General features: G+C 39.4%; 1 protein-coding gene across 2 annotated transcripts in view; it reads left to right on the top strand.

The window, feature by feature from the left end:
- Nucleotides 1-8,535, top strand: part of LOC110964377 (ras-specific guanine nucleotide-releasing factor RalGPS1) — a 106,305-nt gene extending 97,770 nt beyond the window's left edge. The window contains exons 20-21 of one of the 2 annotated variants that reach the window (XR_007937736.1): nucleotides 704-979; nucleotides 6,626-8,535. Coding sequence is in view for 1 of the 2 variants with exons in the window: in XM_051938899.1 (XP_051794859.1) it covers nucleotides 704-733 (30 nt within the window). In the remaining variant the exon portion in view is untranslated. Of the gene's footprint in view, nucleotides 1-703 lie in introns of both variants that reach the window. The other variant, XM_051938899.1, reaches the window with a different exon arrangement.
- The last annotated feature ends 4,278 nt before the right edge of the window (nucleotides 8,536-12,813 follow it).

Below are 12,813 nucleotides of genomic sequence, written 5' to 3'. Positions count from 1 at the left end.
ATTTTGAACACAAATTCACTTTTCTGTCCTTCACTCCCTTCTTCAGGAAGCACTGTAAGAGCTTGTCCCCATTCCAGCTCGGTGCTTCTAAGTTTATACACATCCTTTGCTTGACAGCAACAGCATGGAACCGTTTTCTTTCATCTTTATGTGAATTTTCGGACTTTTCTTCAGCATCTTCGTCATGTCAAGAAATCGCTTCTTACATAAGCACTTCCTGTATATGGTTACAAAATAAAAGCCAGTAGCATTAAAAATATGCCTTCAAAATAAAAGTCTGGAAGGAACAGTTACCTTAACACTAGCAAAGCAAAGGCTTGCCAAAAAAAGATCAACAGACCTTTTTGAAAGTAATTTACACACGATTCAGTATAAGTACATAATGTACACATGCATAACACAAGCCTGTGCTCAGCAGAGGTCATTTTTTTAGTAAAGATTTCATCCGTCGGAAATGATACGTCAATTGATCAGCCTTGGCAGAGTACTTCTTGTTCTGATTTTATTTCTAAATGCTAGTGTATGATCTTTTTAAAAATGTTAAATGAAGTTTTTTAGCAGCTCAATTAAACCTCAGCCTCTGCTAATGTCTGTCTGACAATTTTGCGCTTATACTTGGTTTAGTTGGTTTATACTGTAGACACAGCTAATCTTGTTTTGTTTTTGATACTCATAATGTATACCTGCTGTGTTCTCTCAACAGATACCAGCAAACCTCATGTCATTTGAATGAGAGCAGACTTTACCCAGCAGGACATTACTGTGCCAAACCCATATGTTTGGGAGTTATAGACTCAATGATCAAACGCAGAGGAACTGATGGTATCTATGGGAGAGACAAGAAGCATCTGACACTGGAGAAGAAGCTCTGTGACACTGGACATGTGGCTGTAATGCCCATACACCTGCTATTTTCTTTACCAGGACTAAATATAATGTGAGTTGTGGGAGAATCCATTCAAAGGAAGACTTTTCTGAGGTTGGTTTCTATCTCTAAGCTTCCATTTTCTCTGTCATTTGTTATGCTGCTATACTGTAAACATGTGGGAAAACACATAGATTTTTGGCCCATGTTGGGTTTCTGAGTGGGTGAAAAGAATTGTCAGTGCACAAATGTGGATGACAGTGTTAACTGACTGATGGCTGATGCTGATCTTCGTTTCACAGACTAGCATTGTACAGCTGTCTAACGGAGCTCAAGTTTTCAGCATGGAGAGCTGTTGCTCAAGTGAAAAATCTACATTAAAAGAGCGAAACTGCTATAGCTAGGCAAAGAAAATAGTATGGCTGCTTATTTTGTTGTCAAATAGGGTGAAAGATCAGCATTTCAACATTGTACTGAGGAGAAAAGTAGCAGTGTGCGTCCCCCACTCATGAACTCAGATCTGTTTGGTGCCTTGAGCATAAAAAACAGGATCTTGTCTCAAGGCTTCATTATTAGAAAGTTCTGCACTGCATTGAAAAGAACAGACAATGAGGCTTCATGACCTTCAGCTCAGTGACAAATAATAAATAAATATAAAATTTGTTCATTATAGTCGATTTATGAGCTGGTATGAAACTGGAAACGATACTTAACAAGGTGAAAATTACAGTGCAAAGGCCACCCAGCTGTTGTCTATACAAAGGTAGCTGATCATGTGAACTTAGAACAATTTACAATGAAGTACCAATTTTTCTGCAATTATGTATGTGTATATACTATATTTATTTGTAAAATAATTATAATAATAATAGTAATAATAATAACAATAATAATTCTTGACAATTGGCTATCAATGAAAAAAATGGTATAATGGAGTGTCACTGATACTCCATTATACATCACTTGCTGCAGAAAGTTGCTGCTCAGTGATACTCTTGGTGGGAAGCCACCCTAAAACTTGTACTGACTCCTGAAGAACAATGCGATAAGGTAAGAGTGTACTGGCATTGGTACAGGCAAATAATCTGCTTCTAATGCAACTATTTATTATTATTATTGTTGTTGTTATCATTATTATTATTAAGGATGATTCTGCTTTGTTACAGTCTGGATTGAACACTATTTTCTTCATTCTCATTTTCACTGACTTCTGTTTCACTTTTATCCATGGTGGATTATCGATTATGGCTGAAAGACTGAGATTGCAGTTACAAGAGTCAAAATCAGTATTTTTGCAGGGTGACTGGGCTCTCCCAAGAGATATGAATGTGGCATCATTAAGACTGGGTTGCTCTAGTTAGGTATTAGACTGTTTCATGTACTGACCTACAAAGTATGTCGATCCTGTAAGACATTTGTTAATTAAAGAAACAGGGAAAGTTACAGAAATAATGTGTAACAAATTCAAGTTCAGTGCTTACTGGAGTATCCTCAAGCATTTATGCTTATGTGAAAATATTACTTGGCAAAAATGACAATCCCTGCCTTCGCCCAAGTCAGCTGGGATAGGCTCCAGCACCCCCCGCGACCCTAGTGAGGATAAAGCGGAGTATAGAGAATGGATGGATGACAAATGACAATCATGCCCAATGGTGGGACTGCAGGCCAGAAGAACTTCTCGCTGAAATAGCCTTTTCAATTCTCCACACAATTATTTCTCCCAGTTTTCATGCAACCATGTGCCACACCTGGAATGTCATAGAGGAAAAATTGTTCAAAAGTGTCTACCATTATTAAACCCATTTTACAATTTATGTCACCCGTATCCAGAACAGTTGACTTGTTACCCCTTCCTTTCAGTGAGGTACTCCAGAACACATATAAAGACTTATGCTTTGAAATCGTTCATTTTGCATGAATACGTTTCTGCCAAGTCAGGCCTTGATGAACTCAGTATCATGGTACCTCCTGGAGGTCTCCTTGTGGAGCATTTTGAGCCATTATCAGCTAGAAAAAGGTCTGACTCAGGACACACTGGAGGGAATACTGAAACATTTTTTGAGAATAATTGGAAAACACATTTAGGATAAACATATATATATATATATATATATATATATATGTCTGGATGACCAACAGAAAATGGACGGTTAGGAGCATGACTACTAAAAAGAAGTCTGGCAGTCAACACTACGAGCATTGAGACAATCAGAAAGGTTGAAACACATTTTCAGATCATTCTAAAATAATAAAATGAATTAATAGAAGACAGAACAACGGTATGTTTGTAACCCAAACTGTCTTAGGCCCATCTCTAAGAGGAATGCAATGCAAATCTGGTACATTACTTTTCAGATAAAGAAAAAATCCAAAGAGGCTGATTAACCATTGCTCAAGAAATACCAGTGGCGCTCGAGAACTAGTGTGTGCAGAGCAACATGTGATGCAGGAACAAAAAACAGCAGTTAATATGGCTTGCCATGAGTGATGACTCTGTGCTGTTGGTATAGCTATCTTGACTTCTTCCTAACTTAGCATATGTTGTTTTTAACCTGTCAAATCATCTGAGTGCACCTTTACTGGCTCAGATTTTGTGGTAGAGAAGATCCATGTTCACAGATGTCTTTTTAAATTTAGAATTAGTGTCATCATAAATTATATAAATATAGACTGAGATTATGAAAATACTATCCAAGTTGTGGTAACCCAGAATTATCCTTGAGGAGTTATACATTTACTAATAAAAATCATATTTCTAGTGTCCCTGTTCTCATTGTAACTGTCAGTCAGACATGGTATAAACCAAAAGAGTGGAAAAAGATATTGTAAAACAGGAAATGAAATCATCACACAAGTAATCTCATCAGTTTAATGTTCTTTCTCTGTCTTTTTCAGAACTTGCTTAGTTATTGTCCTACTCTCAGTTTTAAGTGCAGTTCCTGCAATACGGTGGTCCATCTCCAGATGGATGCAGCCAGAAAGGCCCTCTTGAATTTTTAGAGGATCATTTCAGTGATGATGTCTTTTTCAGCCCATTTACCACAAATCACATCTACCTTACATCATAACAAATCATTCTGCAAATCATACCGCTGTATTTTGGAACAGGCATTTACTGTTGGTATCAGTCCAACCATTCACTGTGTCAACTTGTGGCGACTTAGCACATGCTAACATGACAGCATACAAAAATAAAAAGGCGAACATGGTAATTATTGTGGCTGCTTCACACATGGGTGTTTTATGGAGAGCTGGTTACAAGACTAGAGATGGTGCCATTTGCTCTAAAAATGTATATCTCAGTCAGGCTGTACATCACATCAAAAGTTATACATTCTAAAGTCAGATTGTTTAATGTTTACTAAAGTTTCTATATAATTTTACTTTTTTTTCTCTGACCAAGATGCTCTCCAACAATACGTAATTTTTCATTGACCATAAAATGTCCACTCCTACTAATCACCTCTGGATTACAAAGCCAGTGTTTTTAATAGGTAGTATTGTACTCCTTTCTCTGTATGAGTCAGCTGAACAAGCAGCGATTGACATAGTTGAATCATGTTTTTTAACACAGATATTTTGCTGTCATGTCAGTCTGCTGTTGCACAGTATATTGACCTTCATTGTGTATTTTCTGAAGAGTGACACTTAAGCAGGACTGAAGAATTCAGTCAATATCATTATCATTGTTTCATGTCTTGTTTCATCTCTTGACCAGAGTCAGATGGAGAATCCACTTTACATCTTGAAAATATTAAGCTGGTGACATCTATGAATGTGCTGGAATTGTATTGATTATAAATGAAATGGCAAGAAACCCAATGCAACAAAAATGCACTTGTGATTGCTGACACACAAGTTTGAAAACCCGTGATCTTTGAAACAAAACTGAGCACACCTCTGATTTCCAGTTAGTCCAATTACATGGTCATGGTGGAACACACCGATTTGGAGTTGCATCAGTGCAACAGGTGTTGGGTAGACACCATTTATAAATGGCACCATAAATGCCTGTGGATACACTAAAATACTGACTGACATGATGGCTCCCAGTCTGTAGAATTTTGACAGGAAAGCAATATTTTGACATGACAATAACTGAAAGCCAGATACCAAAATCACACAACTGAACAACGTAAAAACTCTTGACTGACAAGCCATGTCTCCTGACTTGAGTCCAGTTGAACACCTTTTGGGTATTTTGAAGAGAAAGTACAGCAACACAATGCGTCCAGCAAAGTGCAACTGAAAAACTCAGTCCTTGAGGAATGATGACAGAAATTTATGCGGCACATCTATCCTGCATGCTGGGAAAGATTGAATCTGTCATCAAAAATAAAGGGGGATATATGAAGTATTAAAACACATCAAAGATTTAGATCTCTGTAAAGAAACTGGTAGTGACTTTTGTTTCACTGAGTTCCTGCTGTGCAGCCTGTATTTTTCCTATAGTGAATCTAAATGATTAGTCTTTAAAGATTCATAGGTGGAAAAAATCCGCTGTTCAACTCTGAAGTAATGCAATTACTGTGAGATACAACTTTTAATTATATGGCATTAAAATATTATTACAAAGGGGTGTAGTCACTTCTGTTTTATACTGAAGCTTGGCCAGCAGTCATCAGATACTAGAAATACAGATAAATCCATATTCATCTACTGAACCTACTGACTCTGGGGAAGACTGTGATGTTTCTGATACACCTGATGTTCTCCATATTTAAGGTTGAATAATAGGGCTGACATTTTTTTTCTGACAAAAGATCTAATTATAATGTGACAAATAATATGACATATTACAATTCTGTGAAGTACATTTTTCTCAAAATGAAGTTTATTGATAAAATAACCATAAAGCTGCAAATATGCCTGACAAATCAAATCGTTATCACAAGTTCATATAAAAACCCAGTATTGTTATAAAGAAATCCTACTCATAGATGTGCAACATTGTGGCCAAAATGACTAATGAGCCCAGAAATATTAAAGAAAGAACTACAAACAGACATGGTGTGACATAATGTAAGATGGCTCAAGAATTTCTGTAACTTCTGTAATTAATCATATGTTGTTACTGTAAAATCACTTAAGTCTTCAGAATCTGGACAAAAAGTGAATGTTTCAGTGATGGATCTTTGAATGATGGATCAGAAGATCAGTTATTTGAGCAAACTGTGGCTTTAGATGTCCTCTTTTACAAATGTTTGTTCACCAACAAATATGAAGAATTATCCTGTCCTGTTCCAAAATGCAGCCAATGTTAGTTCAAAACATACACTGTATATAAAGATGGATAATGGTCACCACTTCCTGCCACTGTACAAGTAAAGACAACACATGGTGACAATTGGTGCTTGCATCTTGTGCTTGTGGTGTCATCTGCAGCCAAAGTCTGTGCACTACTGACTGGATTATTGGAGACCTGGTACCAGGTCCTACCTCCTGTTTTGACCATATGTGCACACAGCCCTTGAAGGTTGGTGCTAGATTGGATCAGCAGGTGGGATGCTCTGCTGGGATTGATTGTTTTGTTGTTAGGCTTCTGCTGATGTGCTGATGTTTCCATAACCAACCAAACATAAATTAGCAACACCGACAAGATTAATATTTTAGTGACTGTGACGAGACAGTAGGTGTGCATATCACAGTACTGGCAGTTAATCATTCTAGTTGTTTTACTGGTTTTTGTTGTTGTTGTTATTTTTTTTGTTTTTTACTGTTGTTGTTAATCTAATCTTAATCTATTTTCGTTGTTCACAGTTTATTTATTCAGCACTCCTAAGAATGACCAAAATCATGTGACCCTTTGACTGGATTTGCATGGATGTAATTGATTACAGTAACGGCAGTCAGCATGACTTTCTGAAGTTGCTGGACAACTTAGTGAGCCATGTGTTTGGACCTGGACCACCTCATCTGGGGAGCATTCCCAGAGGAAGCATCTCAGGCTGAAACTCATCAGAGCTTTTACATCTACAACAGATATGATCCTGGTCCTTCAGTAGTAAGTTTATCTTCAATTTCCCAGGCTAGTTCTCTACTGTTTCCAGCTTGGTTTTCCCTCAGTCAAGGTTCCACTACTGCCTGTGCTAGCAGAGGTTGCTGAGCTGAACTCTGAACTGTGATCCATTGACTGCTTCATTGAGGATCCCCTCCAGGAGCACAAGGAGCTGCTTTCCTGGATTGCATGTCTAGATCCTGTGGGGAGCCAGCAGTCCATGCTCTTTGATACTTGGATGCTCCCCCCTCCTCCTGACATCTCTTGCTAGACTTCATCCTGCTCCGCTTTTCTGGGAGTCTATAGTTAGGCTTGCAAGTCTTCATCACAGTGACACCACACACTATCTGTGGTGATGGTCTTCACCCTCTCCGGTGGAGGCCAGCTTCACCCAGTCCGTGGGCTCACAAGCTCCAGTGTCGGGACTTTTGCAAGTTGAAACGTTGTCACTACTGCAGTTGGACTCTAACAATTTGTTCCATTCAGTGTTAGCTCAGTTGCCACTTAGGTCTCAGCACAGCCACCTGCAACTCTCTCAGTGCCTCCATTCAATAGCAAACATCAGTTCACATAGCTAATCACCCACTAGCACTGAGTCAGCTCACTGGTAATTGGCCATAAACTAAGATTAAAGTTTGGATTTTAGAAAAGAAATAGAAAATGTGCAGTCTGAGATCTAAATTGTTAATGGTGGTCTATACGGCCACTCTGGAGGCACGAGAACTGATTTTATCGAATTCCAGTTCTCCTTGGTATCCACCTCTGTGCACATTGTAATAGTACATGCTGGCACCATTGATGTCAAGTCAATCCATTAAACTCTCTAGCTTCCACAGCTAAAAGTACGTAGAGGAATTGTGCTTTGTCTGGTCCCACTCCCACAGTGACCTCAGTGTTTTGAATGCTTTCATGAGTTTTCAGTTTGCGTTTGTTTGTAGAAAATTGTATGGCCACTGAACCTAGTTTCACAAGTTATTTTGATTTGTTCGGATCAAAGAGGGACATGTTCAAACATGACATGACTAGCCAAAGTTAAACTGTAGATATCTGAAACTGGAAGTAATACTAGTCAGAATTCTAATAACCACAGTTCATATTGCTGACACCACTGCTGCAGAGACTCTGGTAAACAAGTCATCAGTGCAAGATGGAAGCACTCATTTCCAAAATTTTTTGGGCTTTACTTTTATTAAGCTCTTGTTTTATCCATGTTCGTAATTTCTTTCATTAATGTCAACACCAGAACCAACCAATCCCACACTGGCAGGGTTGGTTTTTCCATTCTTAATTAGTGCATATGATCCAAAAGCAGTGTATGTCAGCATTATTTTGTACATGATTGTATCACATCACTATTCCAATGAAGTATTTGAACAAGTATTGGTTTTCTGCTTTATTTCAGTTGTTTTATTACTTGTATTGTGTTTGTCAAATCTAAACATATTTCTGTTTTTATCCAGTTCTGCTGAGGATACATTGATTGTGTTTTATGGGACATTGCATGTATTTTGTGTACAAACTTTCTAGTGTTGTAAACTGTGAAAAAAGATAACCACTGGTTTCTGATTATCAGTATGTGATTAAGTTATTTCTTACCATGGCATTACTACACATTGGTGTATATTTCAGCTTCAGACACTGAATTTAAAATAAAAATTCTGTGCAGAAAGTATTTTATGTTGCTTTGTACTGCAGTTGCACCTCTTTTCTTGTGAACATTAAGATTTTGAGTCTTCTGCCAAAGGTTGGTAACCTTTGGCACACATCTACACAAATTGAAAGACATCTACACTTAAAAACATAAATGCAGCATGTAAATGTTAGTCTTTTCTGACAAAAAATAGTTAAGATAAGATTAACTTTATTGATCCCACAGTGGGGAAAGTTCACTGTTAGAGCAGCGCCAAAAGAAAATGTATACAGGCAGTATAAGAATTAATAATAGTTGCAGTCTCATTTTTATAGCTTTGGTTATAAAAGGTTTGCAGGTAACCAAATGTGCTTAAAAGTAATGTTCAACTTCTGACCAATTATTGCCACTGATTTAATTTACAGCATGGACTGGTGTACTTTCATGTTGTTTCAAAATTATTGTGCTAGAACCTGTACATTCATTTTTGTATTGTGCTGTATATTCACCTTCCTGATGATTCTACTGCACAACTGGGGTACAACATTCACTCCTAGGTTCCTATGAGCCTCTTCTCCTGGCTGTCTCCCAGTATAGACAATTCTATCTATTACATAAGGTACCCTTGCTTCACAAAGCCAGAAGACTTTTAGCCCATACTTCGCAGGTTTGCTGGGCATGTATTGGAGGAACTTGGATCAGCCTCGGAATGGCACAAACTGTGCATCTATGGTAACACAATCGCTGGCGATGAACTGGCCTCTGCAGTTCTCCAGGAAACAGTCCCACATGTCCCTAAATGGTGCCAGGTGATCTGTTTTCAGTCGCAAAACCCTGCTCCTCTTGTCGTCAAACCATATGGCGCGGCGGATCTCCTCAAATCTGCCGAGCGACATGGTGGCCTTGTAAATGGGACTTTGCAGTGGATCCAGAAACAGCTCACGCAAAAACACTCTCCCAGCTATTCTCCCTGCCTGCGAAGAGGGTCAAATCGATGAAGGCCGTGAGTTCTATGGCATCTAGGCTTCTCCATTCTCCACATTTAGCTGTGGCTGTTTTCTGTCCCTCTAAGTTTGTGCATTTTACAACCTTCTCGATGATGTCATCAGTCATAAACATCTTCCAGGCGTCTTTCGGTGCAACAGCTGTTGATGCAGGTCCTGGACAGCTCTGCAGAAAGCTATCCTGTCTTCTTCTGGCATGGGTGGAGGGATTCTCACGCCACTAAGATCTAATTTTACTCAATCTCTTGGCCTCAGTCTGAGTTTCCTCATCAGAGGACCCATCAGATTCGTGAACTGAGACCTCCATGTCACCAGATGAGTCATTATGTCGGAGACCTGACAGACTGGCAGTCCCTGCTTGACTCTGTGGCAAAGCTTCTGGGTCACTACCACCACCCACCTCTTCTTGTTCTTCACACACTCACACACACACACACACACACACACACACACACACACACACACACACACACACACACACATTTTTACATTTGTGTCTTGGCTAAATAGCATGGCTAAACTGGCCTGGCTGGAGCGCTCCGGCTAGGGTAACTGTTCAACCCTAACTGCTCCACATAACCTAAACCTGAATACATTTTATCTACAGTTATCTGTCACAAATGTCCTCTGATACTATTTACTCAGGTTGTAAAACAATACTTACATCTGAGCAGTTGTCCGAGAATGTACCCTGACATGAAGGAGTATCTCTCATGACTGACTGACTGACTGATATTATTGAGTACTGATAACACCTGGGTCATGTCAGACCCACCAGCATCTTCTCAATAAAGCATGGAGCAGGCCTGAAGGAGAATTTCTCCCCCGGACAGATAACCACAGTTCATGGCATGGAGAATGAATGAGGGCCACTTTTGACCCTGTATTGGGATCAAAGGGTTAATTACCCACACCTTCTCCGGGCCAATCTGAAGGCCCTCCGAAGTCAATAAATGTCCAATATAAGGAACAGACTGTCTTCTTAACTTAAACTTGTCTGCATCTCAGTAGAAAACGTCTCAATTTCTCTCTGTGGCTTTCCTCTGCTTTTTCTTGTGTGTCTCCCTTTCCGGTGATAAGTATATCATCTGCAATGACATACACCCCTGGAGAGCCCTCCAGCGCCTGCATCAGCTTTCTTTGGAAGACTTCTGGAGCTGGGCTTATACCCATTGGCACCCGGAGCCAATGGTACCGCCCAAATGGGGTTGCAAACATGGTGAGATAGTTCTACCCTGCGTCCAGTTTGACATGCCAAAATCCATGTTTCACATTGCAAACAGTGAATACCTTGGCCTTTGCGAGCTCTGATAGAATGTCATCAATGGTAGGAAGAGGAAAATGACTCCTCTTCAGCACTTTGTTCAGTGGTTTGGGATCTATGCAAATCCTTGGTTTTCCATTTGGTTTGATCACTGAGACCATGCTGCTTATCCAGTCTGTACTGCACTTAACTGGTGCAATGATGCCTTTCGTCTCCAAGTCCTTTAGCTCTTCTTTGAGCTGTGCTATCATAGCAACTGGCACTCTGTGCTTTGGTAGTTTCACTGGTGGGACACTTTTGTCGATTTCAATCTTATATTATAATTATATAATTATAATCTTCGAGGCAGCCTACACCTGTGAAAATGTCTCCGAACTCTGCCTTTATTTTGTCGTGTTTGACAACTCTTCACTTCTTTCTTGCGTCTTGTCTGGACACTGCTTAGTCACTATGCTGTCTTCCACCAGGATGTTCTCATACTGTAATTTGATCAACTTCATTGTCTCACTTGACTTTCTCCCTAGTAAGGTAATCCTGTACTCCTGACCCACCACTTAGAACTATAGTCTATACAGTTTATCATTTCTAGGATTCCTAAGTTTGACTTTACACTTACCAAGCGGTGTGAGTCAACTCTTGTTGTACATCACTAGGACCTTCTCTTTTAAAGTTGTATCACATTACACGTAGCATCACAGTCTATCTGGAAGTTGATCAACTTTCTATTCATCGTCATACCTGCAAAGAGCTGCTGGCTTTTACTGTGCGCCAATTTCACTTGGTTTATTGTCTCTTGATTGTCACACACATCCATTGTTGTCATGATGTCCTCACACGATCCACTTGACTCTGAGACTGTGTGTATTGGTCTGCTTTTCTTATCTTTCTCCTGTTTAGACCTGCACTTTGCAGCGAAGCGGTTCTCTTTTCCACATTTCTTACACTACTTGCCGTAGGCTTGGCACTTGTGCTTATATTCTTCTCATGTAGGTTGCCACAAAAGTTGCAGCTGATCTTGTCCTTCTTGTCTCATTGTGGACTTCTTTTTATCGCATGTATTTCGTCCACAATTTGCACTTGCAATGTTTTGCTATTCTCTCTCGACAGTTCTGCTACTCTGCATATTTGCATCCAAGTATCCAGTGTTAAGTTCTCTTCTCTTAACAGTCTTTCTCTCATAGCAGGGCTGTTTATGCCAGACACTATGCGATCTCTTATTAATGAGTCTTTAATATCACAAAAGTTGCATGTGCTGGCCAAAACTCTCAAATCTGTGACATATTTGTCTATGTTCTCGACTCGTGTTTAGTTCCTGACAAAAAACTTGTGTCTCTCAACAGTCTCATTCAGTTTTGGATTACAGTGTTCATCGAACAGCGCTATCATAGAAATCACTGTCCTCCTCGCAGTCGTCCTCCCGCTTTCCAGTTTGGTCAAAAGCTCTTTTCTTCTCTCTCTGAGAAGGTAGATAAACAACTTCATTTTTGTTGTTTCTTCTGCGCCACACGATTGACACACGATTAAAATTTGGAGTTGTAGTTATTCACATGTTATTATGCTGCAATTTTACTGGTCCGGCCCACGTGAGATCAAATTGGGCTGAATGTGGCCCCTGAACTAAGCTATGGAACTAAGATGAGTTTGACACCTCTGCAGAAGAGCCTATTGGAAGAGCAAACATCTAATAAGATCAATGTGACTTTTGCGAGATCTCGCAAAAGTTTTTGAAAGATCCCGAGAAACTTTTGCGTGATCTCGCAAAAACTTTTGCGATGTACTGAGAAAACTTTGCGACATCTCACAAAAGTTTCTTTGGATTATTCCTTTTTTTTTTTCCATGTCCTTTCCGGGGCTCTGTAGGATACATACATGGTAAGAGTAACACAGATGATACATACAAGTACAAGCCAGCCAAACTGAAGGGGAAATTTTACAAAATATTGTACCGCCTTTTATTTATTGGTTCAAACCTTCAAACGTGAGTGATGGTATCGGTCAAAGTTATTTGGCTCCGCCTCCGACTATCAACGTTTAGCCAAAAAAAAAAAAAAA

Source organism: Acanthochromis polyacanthus, chromosome 18 (assembly GCF_021347895.1).
Source record: "Acanthochromis polyacanthus isolate Apoly-LR-REF ecotype Palm Island chromosome 18, KAUST_Apoly_ChrSc, whole genome shotgun sequence".
NCBI lineage: Eukaryota > Metazoa > Chordata > Actinopteri > Pomacentridae > Acanthochromis > Acanthochromis polyacanthus.
The sequence above is the reverse complement of the archived record's forward strand: the minus strand, read 5'-3'. Positions and strand labels throughout refer to the sequence as shown.